General features: G+C 39.6%; 1 protein-coding gene across 1 annotated transcript in view; it reads right to left on the minus strand.

Moving 5' to 3' along the window:
• The window catches only part of LOC110372389 (catenin delta-2), a 45,072-nt gene that overhangs the window by 4,156 nt on the left and 18,988 nt on the right, over nucleotides 1-21,928 (minus strand). Inside the window, exons 3-19 of the mRNA XM_064041872.1 lie at nucleotides 14,169-14,289; nucleotides 12,919-13,044; nucleotides 12,361-12,516; nucleotides 11,810-11,895; nucleotides 10,708-10,846; nucleotides 10,034-10,130; nucleotides 9,326-9,505; nucleotides 9,002-9,183; nucleotides 7,721-7,880; nucleotides 6,931-7,120; nucleotides 6,463-6,554; nucleotides 5,959-6,134; nucleotides 4,572-4,713; nucleotides 3,893-4,065; nucleotides 3,185-3,350; nucleotides 2,495-2,623; nucleotides 834-964 (exon numbers count right to left, since the gene is read on the minus strand). Of these exons, the coding sequence (XP_063897942.1) occupies nucleotides 834-964; nucleotides 2,495-2,623; nucleotides 3,185-3,350; nucleotides 3,893-4,065; nucleotides 4,572-4,713; nucleotides 5,959-6,134; nucleotides 6,463-6,554; nucleotides 6,931-7,120; nucleotides 7,721-7,880; nucleotides 9,002-9,183; nucleotides 9,326-9,505; nucleotides 10,034-10,130; nucleotides 10,708-10,846; nucleotides 11,810-11,895; nucleotides 12,361-12,516; nucleotides 12,919-13,044; nucleotides 14,169-14,289 (2,446 nt within the window). The remainder of the gene's footprint in view (nucleotides 1-833; nucleotides 965-2,494; nucleotides 2,624-3,184; nucleotides 3,351-3,892; nucleotides 4,066-4,571; nucleotides 4,714-5,958; nucleotides 6,135-6,462; nucleotides 6,555-6,930; nucleotides 7,121-7,720; nucleotides 7,881-9,001; nucleotides 9,184-9,325; nucleotides 9,506-10,033; nucleotides 10,131-10,707; nucleotides 10,847-11,809; nucleotides 11,896-12,360; nucleotides 12,517-12,918; nucleotides 13,045-14,168; nucleotides 14,290-21,928) is intronic.

Below are 21,928 nucleotides of genomic sequence, written 5' to 3' on the forward strand. Positions count from 1 at the left end.
CAAACCAGTGTATTAAACACACAGTATAATTTGTAGTGTAAATGCAGTGCCTGAAAATAAAGCATAGTGCTTATATCAACAGTGTATGAAAAGCAGTGGTATGTGCAAAATATTTAAAGTGGCAATAATGTACACATCATTATTGTGTTCAAAAGTGTATCCTGTATTTTTTATTTCAATAGCATGATAGTTCATCAAACACATCTTTCGTGGTTCAACTTACAGTAAATACAGCGTAGAGATGTGTTTTTGGGCTCAAGACTTGTTGAATAAAATAAAAATTAAAACATGATTTTAGGGCGATTACAATAAAACTTTTATTAATTCTTTAGGTTTTTTTTAATATAACCAAGAATAATATGATCAACATAACGAAATAATAATCAACAGGTCTACAAGCAAAGCCCATATCGATGCCATAGAGTGAAAACCCCGTAAGTGATAAGGTTGTTAGAGCTTATTTAAGTGCCATAAAACAAAATAAACAAAACTACTTTGACGGATTTTATCGTGGTTATGTTAATATTATTTGATCCCAACGTTTCGGATGCTTAAGAGCAGCCATGGTCACGGGCAGACTAAGGTTGGTTGTCTTGATACTATAGTTAAAAACAGCTATTCTGATCCACGCAGAACGAGCTCACTATATACAAGGGTCTTGTAGTTTTTGACTTGGATTTAATTAAAATATCCGCGATAAAATCCGAAAAAGTAGTTTTATCTAAGTGTCAGATAATGTAGATGTAATTGATTGATATCAAATTGTCTTCCGAAGTTTTCACTGTAAAACAAGGCTGTAATTATAAAAGAAAGTGCATTATATAAGCGTTTACCTCCCGATGCCTGCGAATGGTGCGGTCCTCGTAGCGCGTGCCGCCGGTGCTGGCCATGGGGCGGCTGAGCGTGCTGTTGGCGTTGCTGGGCGAGTGCGGAGCCCCCGCGCCGGCGCTCGGCGTGCCCTGACCTACGCGTCCCATAGCAACGACTTTACAGTGTGAATCGACGCTAACATTGCTTTTGTGGATTTTTTAAAATTCGTTTTTGAACTTTTTCTTTTGAAACGTCAATGTCGTTCTGTCTGTCAGACTTTAAATCATTTAGTAAACAATTTTCCTTCAATCAGCAATCCCACATATAATTTGATTTCAGTTGAGCATTAACTACTTTTGTTTATGTACCTCTATGGGTAGAGTTTACTTTTAAACTGTTGAGTTTTTAATTGGTGTAAATTACTTATGTTTTAACGTGTAGAGAACACGAAGAAAACATGATTTTTTGTGATAGTAGTTAATCTTTATGTATTTCTTTTAGTGTGCTAACTTCTTGGTTCAATTGTCTACAATAGAGAAGGAACTTTACACTTGACAGTTACTCAACGACTGACCAAAATCAAGAATTTTACATAGTTTTTTTTTTACTTTTATGAATTTTTCTTCAAGTCCTAAAATCTGTACAGATCTAATTAACTGAAGTCCATGTCACGCTATTACTAAAATTACTAAATAAGTACCGCAACAACGCGACATAATTACACCTATTTCGCTAGTTATTGAAGCGTGAACACATGAAACGAGTATGTAAAATGTATAACATTTAGTACGTGACTATTAGTTCACTATTAGTTGTGGCGATTTTATTATTTAGGCTGCACTACAGGGCTTTCCTGAGAGTTATTTAACGATATCTGTTTTTTAATATACATCTAGGTGATTTAGAGAGATAGTAATATTTATAGCCAGATATCTAACTTACCATTGCCATATGAAAGACCATAATTTACATGTAGGTACTTTTGCGCATTTAATTGTTTTTTTCTTTTCAAGAAAAGTTCTTCCATATTCAAGCTGTTGAAAGCGTATATACAAGTTTCTTTATATATATAGTAAAACTAATGTTTTTAAGCCCCATAGTGTAGCCTAAGCAATGTTAGCGTGAGATTCACATAGCGTTATGAGTGACAATGATACACAGTAAACTATACACATATAGACACATTTTCAGTATTTACAATCTAGTCTAAAAAGACCTATAATTTTGTACACATTTACATTTACTTAATGTTTGTTTAAATTATGTTTTTTTTGCAGTAGAAATAAATAACACTGCACCGTCAAGGAGCATCTATTTCTGATTTTTACAAAGTAAGACCAACTTAGTGTGGCTTGTAAGGGTAATAGGTATCGATCATCCGAACTGTTTTCTTTTATCCATTTTATTTTCTAAATAAATGGAGTTTTCCAAATTGTGTATAAGTTTTTTTTTTGGCTTTCGTGACGATCCATGTATCACTGAGCAATGTCAAGTGAAGACAAGCGGCTATGATTTTTTTAGTTATACTTGTCTTTATTTCTGAATTTCTTACAGACGATAAGAAACCACACTCCATTTGACCCATACCAAAAATTAAAAACTCTTATTTCTTGTAAGTGCCTACTCAAATGGAGTATAATATGACTACTCCATTTATCCACCTATAATAATTTAATGTACATACCGCTAGCAGTAGAAGGTTGTCGAGGCTGGGCGGCTCGGGCGGGAGTCAGGAAGTCAGCCTCGCGCCAGCCGTGCTTGCGGTACACCTCGCGCAGCTCCGCGTGCGACCACATCGTCATCAGCACTTGGCCTGAGGAGTGAGGATTTTGATGATGAAGTGGAGATTGATATGGTTACAATATGTAACATCGGTAAGCCATTCAAACAAGACGTGAATTAACCAGAGAAAAGGAGACATGACGTGGGTAAATTTCATTATTTTGTTTGAAATATATAAACTAAATCAAATCAAACTAAAGGGTGTCTAAAAATTTCGTCTGAATTAATGTCTCCCGGTAATGTACCTAATAGATTGGCGACATTGCTACGTCGGATAGCAATGCTTAATTAATCATGGTCTGAATGATTTTCACCGACACTGGTGGAAATATTTTAAAGATGGACGAAGAAAGTTGATGGGCAGACCGCTAGTTTCCTCTGCTGAAAATCAGAGCTGTGACAATCTCGTGTAGGTTCCATACGTTTACTGAGGGTCGTTTTGCTTTATTATGACACATGTTTTGTCCCTTCATATCGTATCGTTCTGTTTATACAGTATTTTTTGTATGTCATGTATCTCCTCTAGCTCAAGGTATGCCCTTAACTTTTGGGGGGACATTGGAGGGTGAATATCTGGTGGTATAAGACAGACCTGCGAACTTGAGCACCCTGGGTGTGTGTCGATGGCGCTGCTTGGTGAGGTTGAGCAGCCGCTCCACGCCGCCCGCCTCCAGCAGCGAGCGGGAGAACTCGCCGCTTTTCTTGATCACCTCGTTCAGGGTAGCTAGTACTGCTGCTATAGTGTCGTCTGATGTGCCCTAATAAATGAAGAACAATGTTTGCTTAAAACTTCTTTTTTATGTGCCAAAACATATATGGTATCATTTTTTGATCTGACAAAATGTCACAAACTTTTTCATTATGCTTTTCTCGTTGTAACCACATTTAGTTAAGTATTTTCAATATTTCAATATTAACACGCTTATTTTAGCTTCACTTGTAACTAATTATGTATGTAAGAAAATCTTGGAATCTAAATTTGACACACTTCCCGGTCTTCGATTGGGATGAAACTTTGCACACGCTTGAGCTCCGTGTGTGAACAAGGTGTCCCGACATTATTTATTTATAAAAATAATAGTTTAATAAACTAAAAAACACGCTTTCAAAATTACAAAATAAGAAAGCGTAGCGTAATCTTTGTTCTTTTTGGACAAAACGCTCTACGCTTTCTTTCATCGAACTAAATATCCGAATTATTTTGGGACAAATAAGCTTTTATCATATAAAAAACACCAAAGACCAGACCAGATCAACTATGCTATTATATAATTTTCTACCACCATACCTTAGCACCAACCTGGTCATGCTGATGATTTCCACTGGGCAGCTTCTGCACCAGATCCCTCATGGCATACTTTCCAATGAGCTCCTTATTCCTCTGGTCTATAGCCAGATTCCTCAGAGCAGTGGCCACGGCACACACCACGCGATCCACCTCCATTCGAAGAAGTTCCACCAGAATGGGTAAACCTGGAAATTCTGGGTATATTACCGGTGTTCACTGTCTGGTGGACGGTTTGGGGTAACTATTGCAACTACGGAAAGTTTAGAGTTAGGGTAAGCGAAGATTTTTGTAGGTTAAGCGGAAGAACAGTGGTGTTTATGAGTTTATGAATGGTAAGACCACCTAAACAAAGAAAAATTGTCAAACAACAAAATTTGGATCTAAGCGTGTTGTAAATAAGGTACAATTTGAGCATATGTCATAAATAATCTTATTACCACCCATAACACAAGAACTGGTAACTTGGTAACCGCTTTGTAGGTCACCAATTGTTTTTATTTTTAAATGTATTTTATTAAGTATCATTAAAAAATATAGTTTACAAACGTGTAAGTAAATAAACGTCAAATACATAACCAGAAACTTTGAACACCAAACAAATGAGTTATATACTTCAGCATGCTAATTTCTCCTCATAAAACCTCAATCGATTTTGAACCATACTACCATAAAAATAAGGTATATTATTAACCTTTCTCTTTCCTGACGGCAGCACGTATATCGATGGAGGGCTGCCAATAGCAAGCGGCGAGGTTCTGCAAGGCTCCTGCTGCCGCTTCCAGGGTTTCAGGGTTGGAACAGGTCTGCAGTAAAGCCATGTATAGGGGTACCACCTGTGGGAATATAGACGGTGTTAAAAAACTTGAAAAACATAGCGAACTCTAGCATTTCAATTGCTGTCTTTGAAAATTAGTTATGATAGATTGATTTGTAAAATTCCTGACAATTCTTCTGCTTAGGAGTCCATTTTGGGATTCGTGCCATCAGATTGGCACTCATTAGACCCTCCAAAGGTCTGTTTGAAATAAAAACTTTCGGCTATGACTTTCCCGTATCTAGTGACCTGTTAGCTTCATAAATACTTGAACATCTTGAAGAGTACGCTATTCTTTGATGGGCGCAATATAGATTATTTATATTGAAGGACGACTGTCTCTTGAGGAAGACTCAAGCACCCATATTATTTATCTACGTGGGATGCCGGGCCGGGTCATTAAATTCCCTGCAATATCCGTCCTAGGCGTATGTAAATGCGCTTGTATTATGCTATGTATCCTCACCTCAGGAGACCAGAGCATCTCAGTGCCTTTAGGCACGGAGTAGCCGAGCTGTGTGCTGTTGGTGTCGCCGAGCGGCTGCGTGTCGGGCTCGCTGATGATGTACATATTCCTGTATGATGCTATGTATCCTCACCTCAGGAGACCAGAGCATCTCAGTGCCTTTAGGCACGGAGTAGCCGAGCTGTGTGCTGTTGGTGTCGCCGAGCGGCTGCGTGTCGGGCTCGCTGATGATGTACATATTCCTGTATGATGCTATGTATCCTCACCTCAGGAGACCAGAGCATCTCAGTGCCTTTAGGCACGGAGTAGCCGAGCTGTGTGCTGTTGGTGTCGCCGAGCGGCTGCGTGTCGGGCTCGCTGATGATGTACATATTCCTGTATGATGCTATGTATCCTCACCTCAGGAGACCAGAGCATCTCAGTGCCTTTAGGCACGGAGTAGCCGAGCTGTGTGCTGTTGGTGTCGCCGAGCGGCTGCGTGTCGGGCTCGCTGATGATGTACATATTCCTGTATGATGCTATGTATCCTCACCTCAGGAGACCAGAGCATCTCAGTGCCTTTAGGCACGGAGTAGCCGAGCTGTGTGCTGTTGGTGTCGCCGAGCGGCTGCGTGTCGGGCTCGCTGATGATGTACATATTCCTGTATGATGCTATGTATCCTCACCTCAGGAGACCAGAGCATCTCAGTGCCTTTAGGCACGGAGTAGCCGAGCTGTGTGCTGTTGGTGTCGCCGAGCGGCTGCGTGTCGGGCTCGCTGATGATGTACATATTCCTGTATGATGCTATGTATCCTCACCTCAGGAGACCAGAGCATCTCAGTGCCTTTAGGCACGGAGTAGCCGAGCTGTGTGCTGTTGGTGTCGCCGAGCGGCTGCGTGTCGGGCTCGCTCTTGCCGAGCGGGCTCGTCGAGTTCGATGATGATGAACCTTCCTTCTTCTTTTTACTGCCGCCGAAGCAGCCCAGGTTTTCGCCTAAGAAATTTGGAATGGGGACGTTAAAAACATTGTAGATTATGTGTAAAGATTTTAACATTTGACCTCATTATTTTCAACAAAAACTAACGGCTACAACATTAAATCAAATATTGAGTAATTTGTGCCAAACTGAATGGCTGCTCGAAACATTGGCGTCGCTACTAATGAACGGCGGAGATAAGGCACATGCTAGGTAAGGTCCCTATTAAGTTAGGTGTGAGCTACACACTACAAATATACGAAATACTATATCTGTGGTAACTATGTGAACTATGAATATTAGGTAAAATTAAAAATGTTACATATAGGTGAAATAAAGTGTTACCTTTAGAAGCACTGGCTTGTATCCTCGCCTGTCCCGATGACTGTGTGGGAGGCGCTCGTGTGTCGTATAGCGGGTCTTCTATCTCTTGACATCTGCGGAAACACATCAAAGTTAACAAGAGGAAAAAAATAAGCTTCAAGATTAAAAAAAAAGAAAAACTGGTTCTTAATTCGGGTCTCCTTTACTCACTTATGTATATTCTACCTATTTGTTTTATGGAAGGTTTTAAACATGAAATCTTCATGGTAAATTTTTACTGGCTCAGACTACCCCCGTGTAAATTTTCATACTATAGCAAAGGGAATATGTTCAAACCAGATGGTTGTTGTCGGGGACAGACGACCTTATAAATGTCGCCGGAAGACGCTGCATGCAGGTCATTTCCAAGCGGTGTTGTGGAGATCTAAGGGGGAGGCCTATGTTCATCAGTGGACGTCCTATGGCTGAGATGATGATGATAATGATGACCTGTAGGAGAGGTTCCGCAGCACGCAGACGCAGTTCTCGACGATCTTGGTGCCGATGGCGTTGGCCTGCAGCGCGGCGCGGACGGCGTGCAGCAGCGCCTCGGTGAGGCCGGCCAGGCAGCGCAGGCGGCGCCGCGCGTACTCGCCCGCTGATGACGCGTTGCGTAGGACGCCGGATGCGTTGCGGAATACTGCGAGACGGGGAATTTTTAGAAACTTTGGTCATTATCCTCTAAAAGACCAATCAAACTCTCGTCGAGGTTATGTCTTAGTTATTAGGGCTGCGGGATTGTTCGAAAGTGTTACCGCGGCCCTGGTACATAAAAGGCCTACGCAGGAACATAATGGGTTTAAGTCAATAAGAGTCTGACACTTCCTCACGCTGCTAACCCACAGCGGGAGGAGTCATTTGATGACTTCTCATCAAAAATAAGGTCTCAGTTATTACTGGGCAAAATAGCATTTGAATACGTAACACCGCTAACCAAAACTATGAAACCTTTGATTTGACTTGACTGCATAAATTGTGCCCGACATCGAAAACTATTAGTACTACTTATTTTACTAACTCACACGATAAATAATTAAAAAATTTTGCACTTTTTTATGTATCAAAATCATTCATTCACGGTAAATAAGAGTGGGAAACATTCCAAAACATCTGTATAAGATGGCATATCTTCTCATTGTTAAGTAAACAATATCGTTAATATTACATAATAAAAACTATTACTGGAAGAAGAGGTCATCAGTACCATCGTGAACATACAATATACACGTCAAAAACTCACCAGTAGACCAATAGGTATCGCCAGGGTTAGTCGGATGCCACCCGGAGTGCGGTATAATGACTTTGTTGACGATCACTTGCGCCGCATCATCAATGATGGACTGCTTCAGATCCTCGCACGAAGACATGTTCCAGATTACGCCTGTTACTAGCTCTTTTACCTGGGGGTAAAAATATAATTGGTTAGTAAGTCAAAATATTTTTAAAAATGTTCAGTGTTTCGTTTAGGTGCGCTGAGGCTCAGGAGCTACTGTACCGATTTGATACATCCTTTCACTGTTGCAAAGGTACCATGATTCCCCCGAAAATAGGCTTTATTTGCTCCGGGTTCGCTCGGAAGTTAGCTAGGACGCGGGTGAAACCGCAGGAATATCACGATTAAAATTACATGATGGGGCCCGTTAGGTTTGTTGACAATTTTTGAGAACCGCGTACAGCGTGTCTCTCGTATTTAGGAAGCCTGTCGTCTTTCGACGGATAGACAGTGTGCTGTGTGATAAGGCCCTAAGATAGTTTTTTCACATGAATTTATTCCCGTCGCGTATGGCGCGTTTGTTCTCTATGTGCTACAGTACGACATACCTCCATATCAGTGGCGCGGCACAGCAGCGCCATGAGCGCGGGGATGCCGGCGGCGTCGCGTATGGCGCGTTTGTTCTCTATGTGCTACAGTACGACATACCTCCATATCAGTGGCGCGGCACAGCAGCGCCATGAGCGCGGGGATGCCGGCGGCGTCGCGTATGGCGCGTTTGTTCTCTATGTGCTACAGTACGACATACCTCCATATCAGTGGCGCGGCACAGCAGCGCCATGAGCGCGGGGATGCCGGCGGCGTCGCGTATGGCGCGTTTGTTCTCTATGTGCTACAGTACGACATACCTCCATATCAGTGGCGCGGCACAGCAGCGCCATGAGCGCGGGGATGCCGGCGGCGTCGCGTATGGCGCGTTTGTTCTCTATGTGCTACAGCACGACATACCTCCATATCAGTGGCGCGGCACAGCAGCGCCATGAGCGCGGGGATGCCGGCGGCGTCGCGTATGGCGCGTTTGTTCTCTATGTGCTACAGTACGACATACCTCCATATCAGTGGCGCGGCACAGCAGCGCCATGAGCGCGGGGATGCCGGCGGCGTCGCGTATGGCGCGTTTGTTCTCTATGTGCTACAGTACGACATACCTCCATATCAGTGGCGCGGCACAGCAGCGCCATGAGCGCGGGGATGCCGGCGGCGTCGCGTATGGCGCGTTTGTTCTCTATGTGCTACAGTACGACATACCTCCATATCAGTGGCGCGGCACAGCAGCGCCATGAGCGCGGGGATGCCGGCGGCGTCGCGTATGGCGCGTTTGTTCTCGTCGTTTTGTCGCCCGTACGACAGGTTGCGTAGTGCGCCACAAGCGTTGCGGCATACTTCTGGGTTCTCGTGCGATACAAGCCGAACTAGCGGGGGGATGCCACCTGGGGGAAGAAAAAAAATACATTAATTAGCAAAAACATACACCAATATAGTATGTATCCTTTTTGCCAAGGACTCTATGTCACTATAGTAGTACACTCCTAAATTAAACCTTATAACATAAGTCTTTAAAGTTCAAATTACCTAAACTCCGAGTCTTCTGTTTGTTAGGATCGTCCATATAGGTGAGGTGCTGTAGATAAGCCGCTGCGTTCGCCTTCACGACGTCTGACGGGGAGTTGAGGAAGCCTATGACTTCGGGTAGGTTGGGATCCCGCCATTGTAGGCCTCCGGTCTCTTCGCGGCCGCCGACGCTGCCGTGCACTGGGGAATTAAGATTTTTAAGTATGTTTGTTTGTTGAGGTTTTGTGTAAGAAAAAATTGCAGTAGAAATAAGAAATGATAGATAACAGTGTGTTTTTTAGATTTTGATCCTACTAAACGTGGTTTATGATGAAAATTATTAAAACACACAAAGTTTGAAAGGAAATACCCAAAATAAAGCAATTTGCCTTACTCTCCAGTGGCGTCAAAAGTTAGCACCACAAAATGATAATTACGCCTTGGTCCAGCTTATTGTATTGCCATGATGATAAAGATGATTTTAAAACTTAAGATGAACATCGAAAGCCATAAAGTTCTGACAGTAAAATCTTTGTTGATATCTAGCTTTGAAGTTACTAAATACGAACAGTAATTACTAAAAATTTTAATAGATATTCGACAGTGATAAAAAAAAAAATATGATGTGTCCAGCATTTGCTTTTTTTTGTAATAACACTGTTAATGTCTAGTGAAGTGAAACAAGCAGTACAGTATATTTACGAAAGTGCATGTAAGTACCTATCTCACCTAGAGCCATGTTGGCCATCTGTTTCTGTAGTTCTTCTTCGTCGCCGTACATCGACTGGCCGCCGGCGCTGCCTAGGCTTAGGCCATTTTGTGAGTCCTGTATGGTAAAGAAATTATATTAGAACTAGGTTGAAATTCGATTAGCAGGACAATGGGGGCTGGTGTAAATAGAAACTACCATTTAATAAACATTAAGCATATATGAGAAAAACATTTTTGGTGTTGATTACATGGCAAGAAGGATAAAAATCTATTGTAGTTTTATCTAAAGTTTGTATCGATGTTCCTATTTATTTCACTTAGATGCGAGACAATGAAGTTCTGGAAAAGGGAATTTTTATTACACTTTTATAAGAAAAACAGCAGCCTTGTTTAAAATACTTCTTAGGAATCCTAAATAATTTCCGATAAATTGATCCTATAATTCTCAACCATGTCTTAAAACACTCAAGACCAATTTGTGGCTGCTGTTTGTTGGTCTAATTTAAATTTGGGACTGTCTAAAATTTAAAACGTTTTATTATGTTGTAGAACTATGAATTTAGGACTGTCTAACATTTAAAATATTTACATATGTGGGAACACTCGAAAGATCGTGAGGTGTGGAGACAAAATGGGGAGGTCCTTGCTCAGCGGTAGGACAATTTTGGCTTAGAAAAAAAAATGTGTTTTACCTTAAAAGGCGGCGGCTGATGCGGCGGCTCGTACGCGGTGGGGTAGTGCTGGTAGCCGTACGCGTCGGGCGCGTACTCCCCGCGCGGTGACGTCACGCAGTAGTGCCGGCCTAGCTGTTCCAGTGACGCTGAGTCGTACCTACAAATTTTGGTGGAATATGTTGATTTATATCGATAAAATATTAAAAAAAATATATAACGCACAAAAGTAGAATGTCTATGTATAGTGACATTTAAAAGGTAGCGTTATATCGTAGTAAATATAATTATTAAATGTATTTACTAAGGCACTACGTAAGTAAAATCTTTGACTTCAGAAAAACCAATTCATATTTTCCCAATGGCGGTTTTTTTGAAATATCAATTTAGCACACACACCTGCCTAATTGTCAAAGAGATTTAAAAACCAAAATCACTGATTCACACACACACAAACCAAAAAACACTAATCAAATCTCCAATATAAATATCGATAAAATCACCAACTTAACACAGAACTTCACTACTGTAAAGTCGCAAACCAACTGAATGAAAGAGAACCACATTACAGTATTGAACCAGTTATATCATGAATGGTTATTGTCATCTTACATCATTGATCGATCATTGATCGAGATTTGTGACGCATCCATTGTCAGTAATATCAATATTGCAGTTTAAACGTAACGAGATCAGCATTACGATTACATAACTGCGTTTATATTAGAAATTCTTTCTAGACAGGTAGTGAGTATGTTTATAATTATACATTACACTTGCTGGTTTATAGTTATCGGCACGAATCTTGAGCTCTGACCTACATCTACGCAGAAGTGATTTATTAGCAAAGAACCAATGCCGAGTGACGGCTATGACGCGATGCGCTGCGGGCCAATCACCGCTTTATCCCGCCCCCGCCCCTCACTTCATACCACAAAAGGGACCCAATAAATTACTTCTGCGCAGGTGAAGGTCAGAGCTCAAGATTCGTGCCGATAACTATACCCAGACTTTGTTTTTTATAGTACTGTGTTAGCAACCTAGACTTAATTGTGTCATATTGTGACGAAATAGCACTTATTTACGTCATAATCTCGTATAACAAGTGAACAAACAAACTTACCTTTGTTGTAAATGTAAATTGTGTTGTGGCAGAGCACCCGGGGACGCGCTGCGGGGCGAAGCGCTGCCTCCACCTTCCACGTATTCCTGGCAAACAAACAATCCTTTTATAGTTTGAACTGAAACAAGTAAGCTAAAACCAGTTTCGTGAGGAATTCTGATCCTTATGTTTTTATACATAAGGTACATTTTGAACTCAAACTAAATAATATAATAACGGCCCGTAGGTATAAACAGTTTTTGAGGTATAGACAGTTGCCATAATGTGTACAACAATTATCAGCTCTCATCCTCTTCCCAACTACGTTGGGGTCGTCTACCACTCTAACCAGGTACAGCTGAGAAATAGTTTTTTACATACAACGACTATCTATCTGACCATCTCAACCCAGACACCCAGATCACCCCATACCCCTTGGCATGACCGGTCATCAGACTTTCTGGCCTCTGTCTACTATCAACAACAGCCAAAGTTGCTCAATTTGGCAGCTAGGAACCACCAATTTAACACTGCAATTATCAGTTCTATTCCCCTACAAACAAATCACAAACCTGTCCCATATACTGCGGCACTTGCGCCGTGTCCACCATGTATGCCGTCTGCGGCTGGTATGCCGCCGTGCCGTAGTGCCCGTACGTGCCGTAGTGGCCGGCACCACCAGCGCCCGCGTAGCTGCCTCCCCCGCTCACTGATACTGAGTCCATTACCTGGAGAACGTAGAATATGTGGGATGAAACATAATGAAGAGTGTAAGTGGAATATTATAAGGATATCCGCAGGTTATTTAAGTTTAAATGCTCTTACTATAAGGCTATACTACCTAGGAGTCGACGTGTTTCTTAACCACGTGTCATATAATCTCTTTTGTCAGCATAAATGCTTGACAGCAGGATGTGCCTGCTTCTCAGTCTCTCTCGTTCGAGATCACTGATTTTAAGGGCACAAATTCGCCACATCAAAAAGGGGCAATCGGATCAGTTCATGTGGAAGGACCATGCTGTCGGGCCATCGAAAAATTAATGCCTTTTACAAGTTAAGTTTTATTTTATTCCGGTTTTTCAGTATGCCAACATGGTTTCTACTTAGTCTGCTTTGTGGTATATACTAACGTGAGGGTATTTCTGCGAAGGCGCCATGGTGAGGTGTCCCATGTGATTGTAGTGCGCCGCCGGCGAGGACACGTACTGTCCGTAGTCGGGCTCCACGCCCGCCCCCACTACCGGGTATTCACCAGCCTGGAAATAAATACTTTGTTTTACCATCAAGATATATACGTATGTCGTATACATTGTTGTAACAAAAATTTGTGTGAACACAGATTAAAAAACTAAAGTCAAATGTTTTTGCAGGCTCATATGAAACGTCACAATAATTGCTCGGTAACCATATCACCACCATAACCATTTTAGACAGAAGAAGCCTCGAGACGCCTATGTGTGGGATTTTATATGTGACAATTGCAAATAGGTATATTGCATCCACGAATATGATCAAAAAACAAATCCATTAGAGGTTAGAATCCTTTTTGTCTTTCAGATTTTGGGAAACCAAACGAACATGACATAATAATACCACAACCTTATTTTATTTTTTGCTTAAAGAGCAAATAGCATGATACCAGCTAAAATTGAAAGCAATTATGTTATAATCTTATTATCTTGATGATGATCTCATTATAATGAAACGAATCTGCTAAGATCAAAGGTCAACTCGACGGTTGCTTCCAAGAAACTCGGGCGCAGTTCTTATTGTCTTTTTTATATCAGTATTGATAGGACTTCCAGTTATTTTCAATCATGTTTACTGACGAATAAATAAAGCCGAAACGTCCTTGATGAAGAATATCTTACTAATGATCACAAGTAAAGCCTGCCTTAAGCACACTAATAACTGCTTGCTGTGACAGAATTTACAATTTGAAAGTGCGTTGAAAATGTATATGAAATATCATGTTCTCGTTATTTATTGACGTTGAATAACATCCGAATACTGAAACATCACTCAATTTTAAGTGGTGATCAAAAATCATTCTATCAAAAAAACTTTCGGGGTATACCTTCTCATTCTCATGGAGTTTCTTGCCGGCTCTTCTACATGAGACCAACTTTTTAGAACTGTGAAAGCCATATGACAGTGACGTTTCATAGGAGCCTGCAAAGGTCTATTTGAAATAAAAACATTAGATCTTGACTTTTTTTTAAATCTTGATGTCGGAAACACGAAATACCAAACTTCTTACAGTTCACTTCGCGGAATTCAGCGTACCAGTTGAGCCTTGATAACTCAAAAAAGGACAGCAAAAAGGAGGCTATAAAATAAATAAAAAGTAAAAAAAGGATAGCCGTACCATATAACTGACCTGCATAGCTAGGTGATGCTGGTGGGCGAGCGCCGCCGACAGCTCAGCGTCCTCAGTGGAGGCGTCAGACCGCGACACCGGACTGTGTTGCGGGCCGTACGCGCCCTCCACGGGGCCGTTGCTGTAACGATACATGTAAGTTTAGGATATAAGGATATTTACTTTAGGGATAGAAGATCAGGGACGATACACGTAATGTTAGAATATTCAGATAGTACTGTATGGTCAGGAGATTGAGGAATGATTTGAAACAGTCACCACACAATTGTAAAATGATAATCTGCATTTTTATTGTTCCACTGCATAAGGCCACTTCTCATGGAGGGAAAGGATTGAGCTTTTTCAGGTCTACAAAGGACTTCTGAAGGATCAGTATGAATTTGACACTTACTCCACCCACAGCGGGAGGGTTTATTGATGATTTGAAAAATATGATTGTCCTGTTTAACCTATAGGCTTAATCATCATATAAAGGAAACATTGTGTGATAAACCCTGCGTACATGTCTGAGGTATTTTTCGTCAAATTGTTTTATGTGATGTTTTTAACTAACATAAATGGTGTGTTATTAAATATTAAAGCCTGGGAAACCAACTCCAAATTCAACAGTTTCCGAAAAAGATAATAAGGAAAAACAATAAGTCACAACTTTCATCACTAATCTAGCCTACTCATTACTTTTTCTTAGAACCACAAGGTTTTGGAATAACCAAGAGCTTTCTATATCCTACTATAAAATATTCAGAACATAAAGCTGTTTTATTCTGATTGTCGTCTCGCAGATATCGAAAGTTAGCTCTCCCAGAAATAGTTCTAGACCGAAATAAACACGCGTACTTTCGTACCATGATCACCCCTTATGCTACTTAAATTGAAATGAGACAATTACACATTATTGAAGAATCTTTAGGTGATAATATCTAACCTGTATGTTCTTGTGTTAGAAGGCCAATAAATGCAAAACCGTCTTCTGTCATACTGCCGAATTGGTGGAACATGGCTACAGCCGATAACCAACATTTGGACACAGAACTTTAAAACCACAAAAAATCACGACAAACACTTCACAAGACCAAAACACATCTATTACAAAGTCATAGTTTCAAAGATCTAGGCATTGACAACTAATATTGTACAACAGGTCTTAATAGATATCAATACAGTTCGCTCTAGCAATGATACCGACATTTATATGCATCGTTACGCACAATTATTTCAAAGCTACTTTAAAGACGTGTTAACGTAAATATCGATAAGGTTGAGAAATATTTTGCGATATAATTATTACTGTAATATACTTTATCTGAGAGGTATTACATAATTAAATAATTCAATCATCAGAAGATGACATCGATAAAAAAGTCTACAGCACTAACTAAAAATGGTTGTTTATGCTAAAATCTGGGGTGATTAACCGGGTTATGAATTTCAGTGCTGATATAATTAATCATGCAACACTGAGACAGTTCAACGGAACAATAGGCATAATTGTAGAAGCTAAAATAAGTTTAGATAACATGACAGTTCTGAAACGTACAGCTTCTTATTTATCTGCGAAATAAAGAGTATTTCATGGACATGTGGTTTTTCATCAATTTAATAAAATTTATTTTTGAGAATATTCATAACATACATTCTTATCAATACTAAGAACGAACTCTCCAAAACCGAGAACAAAAACTAATTGATAACTTATCATCATTTCAAAATGACAACCTACGTGAGATGATAGGACACGTCTCCATTCATGCTTGAAGTCACAGTTAGATTTCAGAGAAGTATGACTAAATACATGGAACTACTACTATATTTCTTTGAATTCGATATAGAAGATAGTTTTTATTAAAATAAAATTGAAACAATTGAGTTAACATTTTTATCTGCATGTGTTTAAAACCAACCACTTTGGTAGGCCCTTCCAAAGAATATTACAAAATCCAAATTCATTTACTTCGGACAGAAGATATCTTTCTATATACACTCTATTGCAAAAGAAACTCCTGAAATCAATATGATTCACTTCCACCTTCGTCTCGCTGAAATCCCAGCCGGGACCTACAGCATTAGGTTTCAAACTTCAGATAGGATCAAAACTGTTAGACTTTCATTGAGAAACTCCAGATAATCATCTAGCTAGACTGTCGAAAAAGATTCACCAAAATGTATTTTTTCAAGATCATCATCATTCCCCATCCTCATCCCAATTTATTATTTGGGGTTGGCACAGCATGTCCTCTTCCATACTTTTCTCTGACATCGTCTCACAAATAACACTCTTTGCAGCCATATTATCTTTTACAAAATCCATTCACCGCATCTCTGGTCGATTGTCAAGAATAAGCCTTCAAGATTTCGTAAACCATTGTCCGTTTCCTAATACAAGATTGATAAGACCTAGTAATATAGTAAATCAATAAACTGACCCAAGCATATCTTACAAATCTATTGTTGAATATTACCAGTTACTTCGAAGCTTAGTCAGATAATAATTGTCCGACCTTTGGCGACACAGCCTCTTAAGACAATAAGTTGTGTACTCATTAATCTTATTAAAATATGTGTAGTGAGTAAACCTTGAGAAATAAACGAGATAGACAGATAAGACGGCATAGAGAAAGACATCAAAAGGGATCTATGTGCTATGTTAGTGGGATTAAGGTGTATGTACGGGGTTAGCTATCATTATTTTGTCTTGCAAAGAGTTTGTGGGGAAAGCTTATGGTTTACTGGTAAAGAGTGCTTGTTTAATATTTTTACATACTTATCTAGTTAAAGATACAGGAATGAATCAATAAGGTAATTTATAATTTAGAAAGGCAATTAGATAAATAGAAGTACATTTACAATATTACTAAGTCCTATAAATTACAATAGCAATAACTAATTTCCGCCGTATAATATAAATTCTTTAATTTAAAATAACACAATTAATTAGCACGAGCGCTCGCTCCATGTAACATTATATCAAATTAATAGAACGCCATACAAAATTGATGTCAATTTGCCTTACTAATGGCCCTAAATATTGCCGTTTGAAACCCGTAACGTCATATCTCATGATACAGAATTCTCTTCATAAAACTGCATACTTATTGTGGTTTAAAAATAAAAATAAATCAATCAATAAGCACATTGTTAGCAGACGTTGTTTGAGGTCGTTGAACTGAGAGTAAATTGAATTTGAACGCGTATAAAATAGTGCAGCACCCTGTATGTTGGCTGCGCTGATTTAATTAAGATTGTGGTAGGAATTGTGATAGACGATTAGATGAGAGAAACTGTGATAGCGCTTTAGGACTTAGGATTGCCAGATAGCGTTGTACGAGATGTGAGGGATGCTGCTCTGAAAGATTTCACATTATTCTGGTGGAATCTTCAATTCGTTTAAATAAGTTAGATTGTGGAAAATCATTTTCTATCAACGACAAAACAAAAATCTTTACGTAAAACGTGTTCAATGAAAACTTCTATTTACATAATTTGGAAAACCTCCCACATATCACGTTTCAAAACCTTGAAATAACATTCATTATTATATATGTATTTCTAATTATATTTTTATAATAACATTCCTAACAACAATCTGAGGGCATGAATTCAGTCTCCCACTCAAAGAAATTGAGTCAGAAATCAACATTTACATTCTCCTTGAAATCGTCCCCTTTGAAGATCTCACAGCGAAGACGTCTATAGAAATGTCCAAGGAAATTACGTAAGAATATATCGAAGGCTTAACGAATTCCGCTTGCTATCTGCTACCTGAATAATAGAACCCTTAGCAGAGCCGAACTTATTTTCCCTTGATTTAAATAAGCTTTGAACGAACCAAAATATTGACAACCAGCTCCAAAAATCCTTTCGAATCACAAAAACCCTGACAGAAGATTCGTTCAGCATTAACATTTAAGAAACACAGTCACAAATGTTTACTTTAACCTAAGGAATCCTTAGGGCTAAGGTCGACCCGGCGGAGCCACGAAGCGGCAACAAATAACCCTGATAATCCGTATTTCGTAAACAATTTAAGTGGCTTAACGTACGATATCAAATGTATCGTGTATTGATCGGCGCCGTGCATATTGTCCTGGCACAAATGAGACCAATGCACAGTTTGTTCCTACTTCCTCCAACAACTAACGTGGTTACGTAGTTCAATGCATTACTATGATTGAGTTTAGAGCGAACGGTTGGCGACAGTTTACACTCGAACGAAGCTCGATTAAAACGCCACGAGCGGCTGTTTGCGTAATTAATGTGAATCCCTATAACGGCGCTAAAGTAGAATCAAATGATTGATTTTGCTAAAATGAGAAATTCTAGAAGAAATACGAATGTTTTGCATGGGATACGAGAGAAATTTGGGTCGAAGTAATTGAATCAGAACATCCGGCCTGCCGTGGGATCAGTGCAATCGTTCGCTTTTGGCTCTAGCAAACAATTATGAAGAGCTCTTGAGCCTCAAATTACACGATGCAAGTGAACAATTTTAATTACAATTATACGTCACGACCGCTGTAATTATGTGGACTGTTAATAACATACTGTAATGCTAATGTTAGCTACTATGTTCTAAATTGATAATTTCGTTCAACATTTAAATGAGGATAGAATTTTAACACTATTGACCAGCATCCTGACCGGCTTTCGCTCTATCGAAGATGAATCTTTTATAAACCAAAATCTAGTACGAGAGACCTAAATATTGAAGCACATTCAGTCTAATTTAAAGCATAACCAAATTATACGACAATGCATTTCATTTTGATAGCGGACTATACTACTCTGAAACTATGTCCGTTGAGTCACAATCTGCGTAAAATAGAAACATTTAGTCACATCCGCTTAACTAGAAGTGGAAAACGTTAACCAATTAAAGAAATAACTAACATTTAACTGGATAGTAACAACTCTATAATTGATTTAAATTAAAAGCGTCGCATGTCAAAAATTTTACATCCAGAAGCTATCTCTGGCGAACGGTTCGAGACGGCAATCTATGAAATCCAGATCGACTAACTTTTAATGGAAGAGGACAGTTATTTTATTACTGATCTATTATTCTTTAAGTTTTTGAAAACCCTTCACCAAGCCTCGCGTTTGAATTGGTTCAAATCGTCAGGTGTTGAAGAACAGCCTGCGATAAAAGCAGAAATTTTCTTCAGCACTTTTGAAAATCGTGAAGCTATTTAGAACTTGCCCACGATTGGAACAGACATAATAGACAATATAGATAAAGCTGAGCTCTAGAGGAATACCGCAAGGCACTTCTTTGAAATCTAGTTAGTCATACTAGAGGTGCCCCTCTTTTGCAGGCTTGGCTAATCACATCACAGTTATTGCACTTATCACGTACATATACGTATATTACCCGTCTTGCATGCCCGACGTGCCTAATTGTGACTTGCGCGATAATTTTAGGTTCTGTATGTAACAGGATCCCGCTATGTTGTAAGCCACGGTTTAAAGTGATTATTGATATGCTTGGCTGCTAAATAGACTCAGGTTCTACGACTAGAATAGAATCAACAAAGTACTTATATACTTAATTGAATAGAATTATTGTGCGACATCAAGATGGAGTACAAAAGGCTTTCATGGTAACAACCTTTTAAAAACCACATTTAGAAATAATGAGTGCCATTTATATACAGTATTTTTCTAAGATCAAATAAACTTCTTAAAACAACGGAAAATTCCAAGTACTTGCCTACTTTTGTATTTCAGGTGAACTTTATACAATTTGTTTACTGTTTTAATATCAATCAATCGTTTCGTTTATTTGGGTTTCATTAATTTCAATATCTTGAATGTATTTCTTTGACGATTCCACTTTAATCGTGACCAGGGAAGCCACCCTTCCCTCACACCCTCCCGCTCTGCCAGTAGGCGGGTATAATTAATTTGTGTCCATCTACTACAAGCTTTATGATAGACATTCTCTTGTTTTATGTAGGCCTCATTTTATTCAATTATCGCTGTAGATTTTGTGAAGAATTCGGGATTTTCTTTTTGGGCTAGGATAAACCGAGAATTCTGAATCTGGCTGGACGAGTGTGACGCCCTACAAACGACATCACATCACAATAAAATAAGTCCATTCAAATTACCGATTAAAAAAAAACGTAAAGCACCCAATACTTGCTTCATTGATAAATCTATCCAAAGCTACGCAAGGACTCTAAACAGATTATAGTAAGCCGGAACAGGTAAAGATTTATGAACCGTAAAGTGGTCCAATTGGATGACGATGCGAACAATTATAACTATTATAGGGCTTGAAAAAAGGACAATATGACATGTGACGTCATGAGATCCCGGCACAGCGTTGCAATCTGCGGAGGAATTCCTAACTTATGACGTCATCAAGCGCATCGACCGCACGATACTTTTGTTTTATTTGTTTTTTATTGGTGTGTCCGTTGTTAATTTAATAATACAACAAAGATATAAAATTAATCATGCAGAAGTTATTTTTGAACTCCTAACAACCTTTATAAAGTATTTTTTTCAAATCCATACACTGCTGGACTTTAATCTTCATGATAAATTCGTTTATTTACCGAAGCCGGTAGTTAATACAAATACGTGTTTGTTACTCCAATATCGAAATAGCAATATACACGGAATACCTAACTAGTTGAATAAACACAGTCAATCATGTTTGTGTTAAACAAACACCACATAAATTAGTATCGGGATTGCACAAGGAGTTGCGGGTACGCTCGAAACAGCAAAGTTACATTAATTTGTGCTCGTACAAATATATTTCTTAAAATTAATAAACAGTGGTGTAACTTTTAAAATCAAAAGCATAAATTATCTGTGTCACATATACTTTAATTGTGGTAATTTTCATGTACATTCACTAAGTATTTACAGTGGAAATCACAAATAACAATCTCGAAAAAGTGATCTATAAAGTGCAAGTGCAGTGTCATTCAACGTGAACATTTTTATGACACCCACATCATTATAATAAAAATAATACTCCTCTGTACAGATAGAACATCTATTTAACACAATTTGCCAGTAGCCAAGTGGCGTAGTGGAAACTGTCTATACTAAGTGAGCGATAAGTCGCGAGTTCGAGTCCGGACACCCAAACTTTTTTTTTTTTGTTTGTTTTTGTTTTTTCTTATACAAAATGCCAAACTGTGGAGCTTGCGGTAAATTTACCGCAGTGCGTGACACTGTTAAGTGCAACAAATGCCCTGCGTCATTTCACCGCATTTGCGTTAATTTACCTGCATCCGCGAACATCTCTCCGAACTGGATGTGCCCAGGCTGTAAAGCTAAACAGCCACGAGCGGACAACTCGCAAACGCCTGTTAAAGGCATAGAGATCTGCCCCTCGCCGCCGGCTGATGCAGGGATACAGGTGGTCGAGCGGTCTATGGCAGAGCAAAAGGAAGTATGTGTTCTGGAAACAGCTAGCACACCATCCTCAAGCGCTACGTGCGTTGAGGAAACAGTAGAGGTCAGCCTTGCTATGGAGATCCGCTGCCTCCGCGGCGAAGTCAGCGCACTGAGACATGAAGTGCGCGAGTTTCGAGCTGAACTGATGGGCAGAGTTGACGCCCTGGAAGATCGAGTTGCCATAGTAGAAAACAAGTACGAGCAGTCGGTTTCCCCTCGGCTTACGGAGCTGGAGACTACTGTTGGGGACCTAAAGTTGCAGCTTAATGAGCGGGACCAGGAAACACTGCTTAATGATGTCCAGGTGTCTGGTGTTACCGAAACGAAGGGAGAAAACCCAAGCC

Source organism: Helicoverpa armigera, chromosome 26, assembly GCF_030705265.1.
Source record: "Helicoverpa armigera isolate CAAS_96S chromosome 26, ASM3070526v1, whole genome shotgun sequence".
NCBI classification, from domain to species: Eukaryota; Metazoa; Arthropoda; class Insecta; order Lepidoptera; family Noctuidae; genus Helicoverpa; species Helicoverpa armigera.